This window comes from Macrotis lagotis, chromosome 1 (assembly GCF_037893015.1).
Source record: "Macrotis lagotis isolate mMagLag1 chromosome 1, bilby.v1.9.chrom.fasta, whole genome shotgun sequence".
Classification (NCBI taxonomy): Eukaryota; Metazoa; Chordata; class Mammalia; order Peramelemorphia; family Peramelidae; genus Macrotis; species Macrotis lagotis.
Window position 1 is genome coordinate 317,928,440 of NC_133658.1, and position 16,998 is coordinate 317,945,437.

Below are 16,998 nucleotides of genomic sequence, written 5' to 3' on the forward strand. Positions count from 1 at the left end.
TCTCTTTCCTTAGTGTTTAAATTTTTTAAATGAAATTTTACATAGCCTATGCCTAAAAATCATTCATGGAGTTGTCTATTAAGAAATTCTATTAAGATGCTGAAGATACTTCTTTGTAGTGTGGAAGTAATCTTGGAGTTTCACTAAAACTATGCTAATGGAGCATAAGTAGGTCCACAACCAAATGGATCCATAATCATAATCACTCTAGCTAAATTTCAAGTGGCTTATGACCAAACAACTACCTATCAAAATAAGGTATCGTTTGTTTTTCTAGGGCAGTTCATGAAGATTTCATCCTTAATCGCAGGTCCTTGGAGCAATGAAATAATACTTGGCAGTGTTCCTCTAGTAAAGAATTTTGGACCCACATTGCTGGGAACTATTCAAATTGCAACCAATTCAAAAGAAACAATTATCCAGTTGTGAAATTGTTAAATGATAAAAGTGTCATATTTTTAGGATGAGAAGGAAACTCAGAGGTCATCTACGCCAGCTCCATTTTACAGATGAAGAAACTGAAGCTCAAGGAGGCTGAATGACTTGCCCAAGATTATACCAGTAGTAACCATCAGAGACAGGATTTGAATGGGTAAAGGTAACTCTTCAATTCTACTACTCCTGTCTCAAAAACAGTGTAAATTATGACCACCCTGGAGGGAGAACCAGTGTTTAACTCTAGACTCCAGGTCAAGTGTCCCCTGAATCAAGGCCTCCTACACAGGTCCAGAGCATAGCTATTTTTAATAACTTGTTATCAAGTTACTAATTAGTTCAACCATACAGTTATCCTCTAAGGCAGTGGGCCTGGTACTACAGATTACCAAAAATACCAACTGAGAATCAAATAATAATTAATAATAATAAATAATCCAGTAATTAGCTAAAGGTGACTTGGATAGTATTTGAGTGCACAGGCATAGTCAGGAAGAATCTTAAGAGATTCATTCTAATCTAGAGTAGCCTGGAAGACTAAACCGGTTTAAAAAGCATCTAAGAGAGATTTGCTGGATAAGAGGAGCCCAGTTTGTCATAGGGATTTTTTTTTAAAAAGGGGGGGCTGGGACTGTTTTCTTTTTGTTATATCCCCAGCGACCCCTGCATTGTCTATTCCACAGAAATGTTTAATAAATGCTTGACCATAATTATAAGCAATAAAAAAAGAACAGAATTTGGATCCCTCCGCTACCTTTGTGATTTTGGATGTCATCTAACATCCGCGAGACTGTAAGATCCCTAGGAACCTGTATTTTACAAAGGAAACCTGAGGCGCTGCGAAGCAACGTGACCGGCGCTCGGCGCGCGCCGGGGTCCCAGATGCGGCCGTCTCCGCGCCGGGCCCCAAAGCCCCCTCCGCGGGCTCGAGTCTGGGCTCGGGGAAAGAACGGCGGCTCCCATTCTGCAGGGGCGAGCGGCTCAGAAGGGGCGCACGTGGGCAGGGCTGGAAGCGGCGCGCCTCCGCGGCCACGGGCTCCCCGCGTGCGTGCGGGCGGCCCCCCGCGTGCGCGCGGCTCCGGGAAGGCCCGGATGTGGGCCGCGGGTTCACCCGAGGGCCAGCTGCCCTCGACTCCCTCCGGACTCTGGAGGCGGCGGAGGGCGCGGGATGGGAGGAGGAGCATGGGAACCGGCGGCCCGGGCCCCGCCCCGCGCAGGCCCCGCCCCGCGCAGGCCCCGCCCAACCCTTTCCTCGACATCCCTCCTTCGCCGCCCCCTCCCCCTGCCCGAGCCCCGAAGCGCACACCCTCAGGAGATCACCTGACTGGGCCTGCTGCTCACGTGATCCCGTCTCCATCACCGCCATTTTGAAGCTCAAGTTGGGGAGGGGGAGAAAGTAGTAGGGGGGAAGGAAATTTTTTTTATTTTTGTTTTTTGTTTTTTCCTTTTTTTTTTTAAAGAAACGAGAGGAAGCGGCGTGGAGGGAGGGAGGGAGCGCGTGTTTGGGGGGCAGCTCTGAAGCGGCCGGGACGGAGGGACCCGCCGGGAAAAGGGCAACCGCCGCCGAAGCCGCCGGACCCGCAGGTATCACGCCCCACTGCCCCGGCCCTCCCGGCCCGCCGCTTCTGGCGGCCCGGCCCGGCTCGGGCCCGCCCCGCGGCCTCCCCTCCTCCAACGCCTCAGGCCTCCGGATGTGCCTGCTCCTCCCCGGGCCTCGTGCCCGCCCCCCCCGTGCCGCCTCCCGGCCCGACCCGCGGTGACTAACGGTGACCCCCGGCCCCGTGCGGACCGGAGGGCGGGGGCGGCCCCTCCTCTAACGCGGAGCCGCGGGGGAGGGGGCAGGACTCGAACCCGGCTCCCCGGACCCCGGAGCGCCCTCGCCAACCCTGCCCGTACTACGAGTGGAGGAAACTGAGGCCTAGACTGGGGCATGCTGCTGGAAAGCGGCGGAGCGGAGTTTGGAGCAAGCCCGGGGAGGCTGGCAGCGTAGCACAGCCCTCAAGCGCCGACCAGGCGTTCCCACACCAGACCTAGAGCATGGCCACCTTGTGTATTACTTACTAAAACTCACTTAACTCAGGGGGCCCCGATCGCCTACTTTGTGCTGATGACAGAGTCGAGACCCCCAAAGCATTCCGTAACTATTCCTAGGAGCCCTGGAGTGAATCTGAGCAACATCACCAAGTTCTAGTTCACTGTTCTACCCACCTCAAAGAGAGAAACTACCCTTTTCTCTTACTGATTCGCTTATTCTCCTGGAGAATAGGAGAATTCACTTGTTTTTACACCATCCCCCCCCCCCCCAGAGGCATATGGCCACTAACTAGCTCTTAATAAAATGCCTGTTAGATTGAATTGCTTAATTGTTCATTCAATAACGTGTATTAAATTACTGCGTTGAACAAAGTTTGGTTTCTTAGAATTAATAACTCCATGTTGACCGTTTAAAAAACTGACTAAAATGACAGGACTTCAGTTCCCCCAAGCTTCATAGTTTCCTTGAGTACTAGAACTGGAAGGTACTTAAGATATGGACTAGCCAATTCCCTCATTTTGTAGATTGGAGAAACTGCCTAAAGATCCTTCTACACTTCCACTAGAGTGATTTTTTTCCCAAGTCTCCCAGCCTATTCTTTAGTTTGGAGCCCTTCCCAGCCCTGGGGCCATTCAGAGTGAAGGAAAATAAAGAAAGTCTGGATGACTCATGCTTTGAGTTCTACTTCACCCTACAGGATCATCTTTTTAGTTTGTGTTTTGGAGGATATCAAGCTGTTGACCTACCCACCAATCAATAGATACGTCTTAGTCCTGACATGTCTTTGGTGCCAGTCTCTTTTTACAGGTTGCTTCCAATAATTTAGAACAGAAAATCTTTCCAGAATATTTAACTTCCCTAGTTCACTTGAAGGTTAAGTTAACTTTCAAAGAACTCAGAAAATTCCCTTTCTCCTCTGCCTATGAACTGTTTACATAACCTGGAGGGGGGGGTAGTTGCTAACTAGATAAGACATTCAAGTATTCTGTTCAGTTACAATTAAAGAGAACTTTTTTAATATATATTTTGGTTTCTTTTTTTAATGTAAGAGTCTGGGATACACCACTTGTAGCACATTTCTCTGGCTTTTTGTGACTCATACATAAAGAATAGTTGTGAGATTTTGGGATTTAGATACATTGCTTCTTCCCCATTGAATTTTCCATCGAAATTCAGAGACGGAGTGGCTAGGTGGTGCAGTGGATAGAGCATCAACCCTGGAATCAGGAGTACCTGAGTTCAAATCCGGCCTCAGACACTTAATTACCTAGCTGTGTGGCCTTGGGCAAGCTACTTAACCCTACTTGCCTTGCAAAAAGAAAAAAGAAAGAAATTCATAGAGAAAGTCATGAGTTACTCATGTTTAAATTTTTTAGAAAGTATTTGTTTAGCCTGTCAGATAAAAAACAGTAGATAACTATTTGGAAACAAAACTAGCTATGAACAGAGTGTATATTCACTTCTGTAAATGGACAAGTTTGTAGCAGTTTGGGGGGTTATTTTTTGCTTTGTTGTTTACTGACTCCTTTTTTAAAAAAAATCTTGGTCTACTTATGTTTAATATAAAAGTTTTTATCACATACTTTGATTATTCTATGTAAATATTTCCCTGAACTCTAAATAGTTTGGAGCTTAATGCTATATACATTCTGGCTTAATAGTTGATTCATTTTGAGAAATAAACGTTTGAGTGTATTTTCAGTCCTGGTTATGACTTAACTTTGAAAATTCCTACTTGTAACTTTATTAGTTTCAACATTTATTTGACTTGTAAGACTCAGATCTCTTACTTTTCAGTTAAAGAAAGTGTATTGCTATGAGCTTTAAGGTTGCTCCCTTATCACATTTTATTATTCTGACACCAAACCAGGAGATAACATCAGTGGTGGTTCTATTGTGAAGGATCTTAATGGTAGTTAAATTAGAACTGGATTTTGATTACACAAGATTTATGAAAATACTGAATCTCTAATTTCCCTAGAAAATTCAGGTTTTGGTGATGCATGAACTTAATTCTAATTCAAACAAATATGATTATAATTGTTAATAGAAATGAGAATGTGACTGATTAACTTACAAATAAATCTGAGCTATTTAATAACAGTCCATCATTCATGTGTTATCTTCACCTTTGGCAGTTGTCAGTTACCAAGCATTTTATTAAGCAACATTGTACTAGACACTAGAGACAAAAAATTGTCTCCTGTCAAGATGCCTACTTCCCATTAAGGGGGACATCATGTGAATAAATAATGTATAAAATAAGTTCAAGGTTAAAAAAAAACCTTTTTAGTGGAGAGCACACTAGCAACTTCAAAATTAAGAACAGGTTTGTATTATATTTACAAGAATTGGTTTATAAAGTTTTGAAGAAACCAGAGTCATTCCTTTTAGCAAATTAAACTACCTTCAGGCATCTACACAGAAAATTATCCAACTTATCTAATAACACATGAATTGTACTTTATTTTTTGGCAGTGTTCATAATGCAGTGCCATGAAGAACTCAATTAAATCCTAATATAAACTGGTTAGTAAATTAATTCAGACAATTGGAATAGATTGGTTCTCATGTAGCTTGAGAAAGACTAATTATAAGCCTTTGACTTTTATGAAAAAATTAAAATTTTGCTTAGGAAAATTGTATAGTATGCATGATAACTTTGAGATTCACATTTTTAGCAACTTTGAATATTTTGAATAAAGATTTTGTTTATCTTCAAAGTCATTTGTTCAATATATATTCATTGAGTACTGTCAACTTTGTAAGATTACCCACCTGGCATCACTATTACCCAACACCTTTATTTTACCTATTCAAATCCCATCTTTGTATAACTTAAATCGCTCTTCCTCTCACAAGGTATCAGCCTAGTCCAAAATGATCTCCTTCCTGATTGTCAATATTTGTGAACTGCCTTGTAGCTTATTGTATCATAGTCCTATTGGTTGCTTGAATTTGCTGTAGATGCTGTAAATTATTATCTTTTTTGATGGCAAAGACTTTGTCATATAATGCTTTATATCCCGTATGAGATCTAATGCAGTGTTATTATACAAGTTAGGTGCTTGATAAATATGGGTTGACTTTAGTATATATATATATATATATATATATATATATATATATATATATACATACATACATACATATATATGTATATATGTATATATACATATATATATATATATATATACATACATAAATAAATATTAACCAATCCCTTCTCATCCTTCAAAGGTCACCTTATAGCCTACCTTCTTTGGAAATCATTTTGTTGTGTTTTAAGCCAGGAATAATCTTACCTATCTTTGAAATTGTTTGGCATTTGCAGTCTATATAATTTGTCTGACATTGTCATATACCACCTTACATATAGGGAGGTTTTCATGTGTAAATGTCCTATTTCTTGCCATAATTCAGAATTGAGTATCTATACCTACTTATTCTATCCCCTTATCTTTCAGGTGTATTATTGTCCTTCCCTGGACTTGGATCCACAGCTCCAGTTCCTGAAATATACCTACATTATCCAAGTGAGGTGTCGTAGTTTGAAAATTTCAAAAGAGCCAGCCTTAAGGTAGTCACTCCTTTTTTCCTTCCTCCCTTGTTCCCACCTTTCTCTCCCCACTTTTATATAAGCTTCTGATCTAGCACATTTTAATTGTAGAAATATTCTTCTTTATATGTTTTTACTTGGAACCAACAAACACATTAGTGTTTTCGTTTGCTTTAGTACCAACAATCTCAACATAGCCCTACAAAGCCCAACAAAGCAAAAACACTTAAGTAAAACCTATTATAGTGATTACCATGTAAAAATATATGTCATTTTCCACTATTGTAATTTACTGGTTGTGAGGAAAATAATCCAACCTTTGGTTTTTTCCCCCCAAAAAACCTTTGTTTTAATGAGATTTGGATTTGTTAAAATGTTATGTCTCACTCCAAACTGGTTATTCTGGTGTTTCTTTTTCTCTTTTGCATTGTCATACCTGTTTTATATCTATCATTCCTAAACCCAAATCTTATGTAGCCTTAAAGTTGATATTCACCACTGAAGCAACTGCTCTAAAATTCCATTAATTCCTAATTCCCATTTCTGCTTAAACTACAGCAGATATAAACCAAATTGTTTTGTCATATTTTTCTGTATTAATCTTTTTCTTGACACAAGATAAATTTCATCATCTTTGTCCTTTTACTTCCCTAGAAATTTACAAAGAAGTATCCACTGGGAACAATTTACATTGCTTTGTCTCCCTTCTATTATTTCATCGAGAAGAGAAAGAATAATATGAGTCACCTTTGTAACCTTGTGGGTGGATAGAGTGCATTGAGCCATTTCTTATTTGTTTGCCAACACATTGTAAATCAATTTGCAGGGATATAACTTTTCATGGTAATTTATCTTCTCAAATATCTACTCTGTTACCATTAGAACCCATAAGAATCTCAAGGGACTTCTAAATTTCTTAATTAAAGAACTTTCAAAGTTCCAAAGCGTTAAACTCATTTTCTAATCAATTTTTGATTTATAATTGAATTTATAGAAATAAGGCAAGAAATTTGAGCAAGACAAAAGAAATGAATAGCACAATTTCTGCCTTGAGGAAGCTTAAAATATAGTAGGAGAAACAACAAACATTAATAACCTACTGTGTGTAAGGCATTATATTAGACAATAGGGATATGATTTTCTACATGTCTACAAGGAACTTATTTTCTGAGTCTGTATTTGTAACTACTGTAGTATGAAATAGGATGTGACAGATGTATGAGAAAAGTGTGAATGTTGTGCAACAAAAATTCAGATTTGTGCCAACCAGATTGGTTCTCTACCAATCTGTAGAAATATCTGAACTTGAATAGCTTAGAAAAACAATAGACAATGTTTTGGTTTTAGGGAATTTTAAGAGTTCTATTTTTTTGTTTGAGGCAAGGCTCAAGTAAAAGTGTAACCATTCTTGGACATTTTAAACTCATGAATAAAAACGTCTTAGTATATAACATGGCTAAAATGAAAAATGGTTTGATAATTGGCCAGGAAGGGGAGGGCCTACATGCAAAATTGAAATCCAAGTTAATTTCATTGCATTGCAAATCAGTTGAGATGATTAAGGGGGGTGGAGTACCTGAGTTCAGGTCCCACCTCAAACACTTAATAATTCTGGGCAAGTCACTTAACCCTAGCAAAAACATTGCCTAGCAAAAACTAAAAAAAGAAAAAAGAAAAAAAGATGATTGAAGGGGAATTACTTCAAGGAAATTAGTCTAGACTAATAATAATCAAATCCATAAGAATTTCTGAACTGATGACTTCTTTGTCCACAGTGCATTGTAAAATACAGGTTAGAGACATCTCTTAATTCATATTTAGATCCTTATATATTTCTAGACAAGTATAACGTAATGCTTTTTCCTTCATCTTCTTTCAGAGAAAGCAGAATCCATGTGTATTCACACAGACACATTCAGCAGTTCACCACTCAACTGTTTGACCTCTGGAAAAAACCACAGCAATGTTTGTGGTTTATCCTTGGGTTATTTCAAAGGAAGTAAAAGAAGGAACTGAACTCATTGTTTTTTTTCATTAATTTCATTTATAAAGTAAAAATACAGCATTTTATAATGTATTGCTTTGCCTTTATAATTTCAAAAAATTTTATATGAGGAAGCTAGTAGAAATTTGTATTAGAAGTTTTTTCTAGTTGATTTTTCTTGTTAATAAAGCCAGAGTGACATGACTATAATAAGTAGGTTGAGAACTGTTTCTTATCCATCCTATACTGGCTATTTATAGTGCTCTTTCAGAGCGCTCTCAGATAAACTGATAGTATAAGGATGCCACATGCTTATAATACTGGCATGGGAGAATGGGACAAAATATGAGTGAAAAAATTAGCAAGGATCAGTGGATATTTGTGGAGTAAAGGGATAAAGGTAAGAAACATATGGAGCCACATTATTGAGAAAGAGAAGTAGAGAGGTTAAAGCTAATGTAGGATAAAGAACTAGATGGTCTTGTTCTTGGGGAAAAAAACTAAAATTTAAAACTACATAAAGAAGCTAGAATGGCAGCCAGATATGTGGTATGCTATTTAAAGTTTGGGTACTTAAATAGTTAAAAATGCTGATCTCTTGCTCTTGTTATATATTTTTAATAATAAAAATATAAAACATGGTAGTAATTTTTTTGGTAATCTAACATTTTATTCTGTTGCATATTATTACCTCTTAGATATCATGGAAGATAACAGCAGTGTTGCATTATTGGTACCAGGTATTGGTGAACAAGAAGCTGTATTGATTTCTGAAGCTGTCATTAGTCCATCATTGGAAATAGGAGATGAACAGAGAAAATATAAAACAGATCCACTTATTGATGTTATCCAAAAATTGAGCAAGATTGTAGAAAGTGAAAAGTCACAAAGATGCCTTTTAATTGGGAAAAAACGTTCTCATCCAAATGCTTCAGTTCTTCCTCTTGACACACAAGACCTTTGTGAGATTCCAGCCAAAACAGTTGAATTACCTGCTACTGGCACCAAAAGAACTGAGGAGTTGAAAGCAGATTATTATATCACTGATTGTTTTCCACAGAATAATAAAAAGACCATGTGTTATCAGTGCAGTCTTTGTAAGTTCCTATCTTCTTCTTTGTCTGTATTAAAAGACCATATCAAACAGCATGGTCAGCAAAATGAAGTGATTTTAATGTGCTCTGAGTGCCATTTTGTATCAAAGAGCCAAGAAGAACTTGAAGCTCACATTTTAAATTACCATGGAAATGATGCCAAAACTCCTATTGAATCCAAAGTGAAGCAATACACTGGCCTCTCCAATCCCTCACTTCAGGGAACCATAGAAGGGAATCTCAAAACAGTTGCGGACCTCACTGTGAACTTGGACAATAATGATATGCATGCAATTCAAGCTGCTTCTGTGGCAGAAATGGGGAGAAGAAAATGGTATACATGTGAGCAGTATGGTATGTACCGATGCTTGATTTGTAGTTATACTTGTGGTCAGCAGAGAATGTTGAAAACACATGCTTGGAAGCATGCAGGAGAAGTGGATTGTTCCTATCCAATTTTTGAAGAGGAAAATGAGACTCTGGGCTTATCAGACTCTTCAGCTACCACAGCTCAAGGGATTGAAACAGTAGTTCTTGCTTTAGAGGATGATGAGCTGGGTATTCATGGTGGGCAGTCTGTTCAGGTGCAGATCTGTAGTTCAGAGCAGCTGTCATGCAGATCTGTTGACCAAAATAGAGAAGCAAATGAAAGTCTAAGACAATCTGCTACTCTTGAACCTAATAGAGAAGAAATGTTGGAGGTGATGTCTGATACAGAGGATAGTCTGATGGCTGATAGCCTACTTTCATCAGCACAGAAAATCATTAGCTGTAGCCCAAATAAAAAAGGCCATGTTAATGTAATAGTGGAACGTTTGCCTAGTGCTGAAGAAACAGTATTACAAAAACCCTTTCTGATGAATACTGACATGGAAGAGGAAAAAAACCTGATCTCTACAAAAACCCAGATTGTGCAGGAAGAAACAGATAAAAGCACTGTTGAAATTGAAGAGGTTATCATAGGATGGAGCAATCCTGAAAAGAAAGACAATGAGATAATCTCAAATAAAGTTCTGGCTGCTGATGAGAATGCCCCCCCAGGCCGGAGGAGAACAAATTCCGAATCCCTAAGGCTACACTCCTTAGCCGCAGAAGCTCTAGTCACAATGCCTATAAGGGCTGCAGAATTAGCACGAGCCAGTCTTGGGCACTATGGAGATGTCAACCTTTTAGATCCAGATACTGGGCAGAGACAAGTTGAAAATACTATAGCTGCATATTCTAAATTGATGTCTCCACTTAACTCTTCAGAAGTGTTAACTAGCTTTAACCAAAGTGACTCTACCTTGGTAGAACTTTCAGAAGACAAACAGGAATTATCAGAAGTCCCTGTTAAAATGGGTATTAGTATGTCCCTGCTCACTGTAATTGAAAAACTGAGGGAAAGGACAGACCAGAATGCTTCAGATGATGACATTTTGAAAGAATTGCAGGACAATGCCCAATGTCAGCCTACTAGTGATACAAACTTACCTGGAAACAGTTTGGTAGAATTTATCCCCAATACTGATCGACCATATCGTTGTCGGTTATGTCACTATACTAGTGGTAACAAGGGCTACATTAAACAGCACTTGCGAGTTCACCGACAAAGACAGCCTTACCAGTGTCCTATTTGTGAGCACATAGCTGACAACAGCAAGGACCTAGAGAGCCACATGATTAACCACTGTAAAACCAGGATGTACCAATGCAAACAGTGTGAAGAATCATTTCATTATAAGGTAAAGATTTTTCCTTGGGTAATCGCTTCATAAAATCAGATTGTAAGAACTAGAAGGGACCATAGAGATCATACATATACCCTATCCCCTTAAGGGACTTTTTGTATAATGTCACATCACTATTTAGTTGAATGACTGAAAGAAACTACAACCCAGGGTTTGAGTCTACTAGTCCAGCTTTTTTCTCAGAAATTGCTTTCTTCACAACTTCTACATGATATTTTTTACAGAGGCAAATCTTTCTACAGTGTCTAAGTCCATGTCATATAGCAAGAATGTTAAGAAAACTTGAAGATCAACTAATATTGGATCCATTGATGCCAATAATGTCACCATTAGTAGTCATTCAGAAGGCTAGGAACTAGTAATGCATTCAATGTTACTACCAATAACTCATCATCATCAGAATATGAGCAAGATAGATAAATTCTGTTCTAGGTTTAAAAGTACTTGCAATTTCTCCTCTTAAGTCTGACCTCTTTGTATGAAGAGGATTTGGGAGAGGGAGGAAGGGAAGGAATTTAAAAACTCAGTACATTGTCAGCTGGGGTATTAAAGTAGAATGATTGTCAGTTCACCAATGAACATGAACATTAGTTCCTACATGATCACAGTTCAGTTAACTCTGTCAATTTAGAGGTCTGTTGCTATTTATCAGCCTTTTTCTTGCATTTAATTTATTTGGCCATCATGGAATAAGGGAGAAGTTTAGATTTGGAGTCTAGAATCTAGGTTTAAATTTCTAGTGTGATAACTCTATGCCTGGAATAAATCATTTCATGGTTTGGAACCAAAAATAGACACTAGATAATCACTCTAAAAATTCATTATAGCTTCCAAGGGGGTGGTTGCAATAATCCCAGTTTGCCTTAGAGTGAAGCTGAAACCCTCAGTGGTAAGAAGGCAGATAACATTTCAATTGAGAATTTGAACAAGAGTAAACCTGTGAAGTGTTTAGGACCTCTGGATAGGCAGCTTGTTCAAATACGATTTATTCTTAGAACATGTCTGCACATCATTTATTTATTCAGTTTAGTCATGTCAGTTTTGTTCCACATCTTGTGGGACAGCAGAATAAAAGATTCAAATTGATAACTTTTTAAAATAATTTTAAGAGGAAAAAGATTCCAACTACTCAAATTTTCTTTGGATGTCTCTTGAGGACATAAAAGCTTATGCCAGCAGAATACAATCCCCATAGCAGGGAAGAAGGATTCAAGGTTTGCCTAGTGATAGACTGCATGTCTGTCAGCTAGAACCAACCAAACTAACTTTAGAGAGATTCATCACCAGAAGGTTGGCTCTTGGGATGAATATTTCAACCAGGGCAGTTCATTTAAAATATAGAAGGGTTATGAGCTATGGGATCTCTAAAAATACCAAAAGAAAAAGTTAGGTCAGTCACAAATTTCTAGCTAATTTTCATTGTGAGAGCTTTATTCTTATCCAGAAAGTTACAATATGGAAATAAAAAGGGTTTTTTCTTCCTTGTGAAAATCTAACTTTATATCTGATTGCATCTATGTATATGTATATTTATAAATCTGTACACATGTACAAAAAGTAGTGTTAATGTTCTTTTGAAAGATCAAAAAAGAAAATGGGCTTTATCCTCATGGTTTCTCCATTTATTTTTCAAATGCCTATGACTAATATAAGAATTAATTTTATAAAGATATATGATTGAAAACAGTTCAAGTGCTTTGTTTTCCAATTGTGTGTGTGTGTGTGTGTGTGTGTGTAATTTTTTTGTAAATAATATACTTATCTCAACTTTCTAGAGCCAACTGAGGAACCATGAGAGAGAGCGGCATAGTGTTCCAGATAACTTATCAAAAGTAAATCCAAATGAATCAGTAGTTTCAAGTGAGGCAGCTGAAGGAAAATGTGTTCGGGAAGGTACTCAATTTTTTTTTTTGCTTGTATTGCATACAAAATTAAATTTTACCAGACAAATGGAGAAAAATGCCTATTGGGTAGATTTCTCCAAAGGAAATCCTTAGGACTCTGACCTTTGACTATGAGGAAGTCCAGATAGTAGATTTTTATATGTAGGGGGTTGCATACATGTCACTGTTAGAACAGTCAGTGTTGAGTAGGCTTATATTCAATTTAGATTCTGCGCACAAAGCAAACTCAAAAAAGCGACTGGTTGACTTCAAAATGACTCCTTTCCATAAGACACTATCTTTTATGTGCTTCACATTCAGCACTGTAAATTCAGAAACTGGAAGCCTGAAGTTTTTTCTGTACATTTTTTTTTTTGTCAGCATGATGCTAAATTCCCCTGTTGAGAAGATTACATTGCAGATGGTGATCCCACACCTCAAGCTTTAGCAGCATCTTCCTGCTGTGCTCTTACTCAAACTATAAACCTTAACATCACTGCCAGGTTTCATATGTGTTGTTTGTAGAAGACCAAGTTAGAAATTTCTAGCTGTACTGTAATAGTTACTAATGGGGGTGTTTTTTTGCTAATATCCTATGTTAGAAATAAAAAATCTAATTAGAATTACATAAAAAGGCAGGCACCATACCCAAGAACATAAGAGTAAACTCTAATAAGCAGGGCTGCTTCTCATCAGATCATTTTAATTGATATACCCTAAATGTCTCTAGCAGCATGGTAAATGGGGTTTATGTGAGAAAAAAGCATATTAGGACATCCTCCTATTTTTTTAACTTCCTAAGAATTGAAGTTAAAAAACACTACTTACAAGTAAAATGTGCTATAATAATATACCATTAAATTATACCCTAGAATGCACAATAGTTGTTTCAAAAACATTTTAGAATCAAATTGTGACACCACTGTAGCACCAAAATCCTCTTGTCAAACAGATGTCATCCCTATAAAACCCAACCAAAACAAAAGAGTTTATGATAGAGCATCTGTTTCTGCAATGGATGTCTGAGATAAAACAGTTCTGTTTCTTGTTTATGAAATAGCCCTAAATGCCTCGTCTTGCTTTAATTCATCATGTTTGTACATCCCTTCTCAAGCAAGCATCATGCCGTTGGAATGAATGCCTAATGGTAGAATAAAGGAGGCTACTATACTGCCATACCTCCTGTTGTCAAAACTAAACTTAGGATGTTATAGATTCTAAAACGGTATTGAAAAGGTAAAATAGAAATGCAAGCTCAATGTTTAATAAATAGTTTCTAGACTTCTACTTTGTTATTTTGAAAACTTCTACCATGTCCCATTTCTCTCTAAGTTCCTTGTTAAACATGCTGTTATGTTTTGTTTTGTCTATTAAGTTCCATATTTCACTACACGTGCCATTTTCCTACTCAGCTGATAAAATTTACTTTTTTCCTCTAAACTTTTGTTTTGTAGTTACTGAGGTGAAAAACATTCTCACATAAGCATGCATGTATGTATATATCCTTATATTAATACAAGTGTATGTATCATTTTTGTTAATTAAATTTTTTCTTGAATTTTTGTAACACTTTCATGAAATTTGGGGAGGAAATAATATGTACATTTCTCTGCAGCCTAATATGACAAGATAAATATAATTGACTCTATCCAAAACACAGAGGGCTGCAGGTAACTAATGCTGCCTGTACTTTTTGTAAAGGAAACAACTTTTTGGTGAATATAGTTCTCCTTGTTCAAAAGAATGAATGTTGGACATAAATTATTTTTCTGAAAACATTCTGGTTTACTACTACTGGTATATGTCACTTAATCTATTATTGGTCTAGGCTAAAAGTTGCTGAGAAGATCTCAATGGACATTAGTAGAAGGAATTTCCCCAGTATTAATAAAATTAATAGAGGGAGTTTCCCCAGTATTAATAAAATTCCAGGTCCAGCCCCTACCCTTATGGTCCAGCTAGTACAAATGCACATTGTGCTCTCATCCTAAAAATAGATGGCAGAGAAACAGGAAAATCACAGTATTTCACTCAGTTATTTTCATTAGAAACAATTACTTGAAATGGCATGGATTCCTTATTCTTCGCTACAGTAAGGCTTTTTTTCTTTCTGGGGCATCATTGTCATAGCTCTGCAACATTTTTTACAGGAATATGATCAGTCTCATTTTTTTTGCCCTTTACTGTTTCTGAAACAGTGCCATTCCTAACTGTGTCCAAGTTTTTAACCTACCAATTAAGAACATATCTAAATAGACTATAATTATGATTAGTGTGTATATTAATGTTATAGGATCTTATCAGGACATTCTGCTCAGCTTGGTAGTAATTATTAGTAAAAGACAATTTCAGATTTTGAAAGCTTAATTTTAACTTATATTCATCCTTTGAAATTTCAGCGTGGGTTTTCTTTTGTGTTCTTTTATTTTTATAAATCACACAGTAGTCTTTTTTTCTTCTTCTAAATGTTATACAATAATTTCCCTTTATCTGCTTTGCCTTAATACTGAGCATCAGTGCTCAGATTGGTTCTGAAATCGAAACACTCAGTCTGTTTTCCATGTGGTAGTTGCCAACAGGAATGCTAATTGTTTGGGAAAGCTCTATACTATGTGTTGGAGACTGAAATGAGACCAAGTTATTCAGCTGGGCCCCAACCTGCTTTCTTTTGGCTAAACCTGAATTTAAGTAGCTAGGTTCTGAACTGTCTGTCTAATGTATGAGTTTCATTAGAGACACATTTTTTCTTGACATGTTTACTGAATTTCACAAGGTCGTTCATTTTCATTAAATGTGATTTTTACCTATGTTATCCATTAGATATCTAAAGCTCATAATTTTATCATTTATAAAGTTCCTTACATCCATTAATGGATAAATATATAAAAATAAGATCTTTTTTAAATTAGGAAAATATTTTCAGTACAAAGGAAATCCAAAATACATCTATGTACATAATTCCACAAAAGTGATAAAGAGATAGAAGCAGCTAGATGGCTCAGTGGCTGGAACAATTAATAATTACCTAGCTGTGTGACCTTGGGCAAATCACTTAATCTCATTACCTTGCAAAAAGAGGGGGTGGAGATAAAGAGGTCTTTTAAGCCTTTTTACACAGAATTCTCTTAAATGCTTTGTAGCCCCACTTCATGATACTTGTTTTAGTCTTGTTTTTAGCCTGCCCAACCAACTCAGTCATTCCCTTCATACTATTTGAGTTTCTTAACAGTAATAGTGTTTCTAAGTAAAATTTTAAAAAAGTGACCCATGGTCATTATGAGAACTTCCAATAAGCACATAGACTAGAGGAATCTGCCTTAACACTGATGTTCAGTCTCTCTTCACTGATTAAGTATAAGAGAACAGGGAACTTGCCTTTGAAATTTCTCTTAGTATTCATTCTGACATTGAATCTAAGAAAAAAGTTTAGAGTTAAACATATTACAAGTGGTAGGTATGAATTTTCATTTAATATACTCACAAAGGATAGCAAGACATAATATGTAAGTTGTGTGATTGTCGACTAGTACCTTAATCTCGCAACATTACCAGGCAGCTCTCTTAGACTATATATCATAGACACATTGCTTATCTGTATTAGTAGAGCCACACCATCAGCTCAATCATAAGGCACTATGTGCCAGACTGTACTGTTATACCCAGAAAGGCAAAAATCTGGTCCCTGCCTTCAAAGAGCTCACAGTTGATTGGGGGAGATAGCATGCAAGTAGCTATGAACATTTAAGATATATGTAGGACACATAAGAGTTAATGTCAGAGAAAGTACACTAGTAGTGGGGAAGACCACAAAAATACTTCCTCCAAAAGATTTGAACTTAGCCTTGAAGGAAACGTGGGAAGCAGAAGTTATCAGTGATAAGTAGTTGTGGACAGGGAGACAAGATTGGGTGGTGTTTTCAGGGAACTTTGAGCAGCTCAGTTCATAGAAAGCAGGGAAGAGGGTGATGTATAAGAAGACTGGAAGGATAGGAGATAGGTTGTAAAGAATTTTAAATGCTAAAATATGGAATCACTGGGGCATATTGAAGAGGCTTGAAAGGAGTGACATGGTCAGACTCACTCTTTAAGAAAATCATTCTGGCAGCTAAGTGAAAAATGGTGTGGAGTAAGGAGAAACCTGAGGCAGAAGGACCAGTTGGAAAGCTATTCAGTAGACCAAGAATGAGGTTACACACTAAAGAAGCAACAGTGATAGTAAAGAGAAACGAGTACATATGAGAAGTGTAACAAAGGGGAAAAATAGGCTTAATAATCAAT

General features: G+C 37.4%; 1 protein-coding gene across 1 annotated transcript in view; it reads left to right on the forward strand.

The window, feature by feature from the left end:
• The first annotated feature begins 1,637 nt into the window (after positions 1-1,637).
• Positions 1,638-16,998, forward strand: part of ZNF507 (zinc finger protein 507) — a 30,974-nt gene continuing 15,613 nt past the window's right edge. Inside the window, exons 1-4 of the mRNA XM_074211467.1 lie at positions 1,638-2,019; positions 5,938-6,050; positions 8,712-10,831; positions 12,613-12,730. Of these exons, the coding sequence (XP_074067568.1) occupies positions 8,717-10,831; positions 12,613-12,730 (2,233 nt within the window). The 5' untranslated portion in view covers positions 1,638-2,019; positions 5,938-6,050; positions 8,712-8,716. The remainder of the gene's footprint in view (positions 2,020-5,937; positions 6,051-8,711; positions 10,832-12,612; positions 12,731-16,998) is intronic.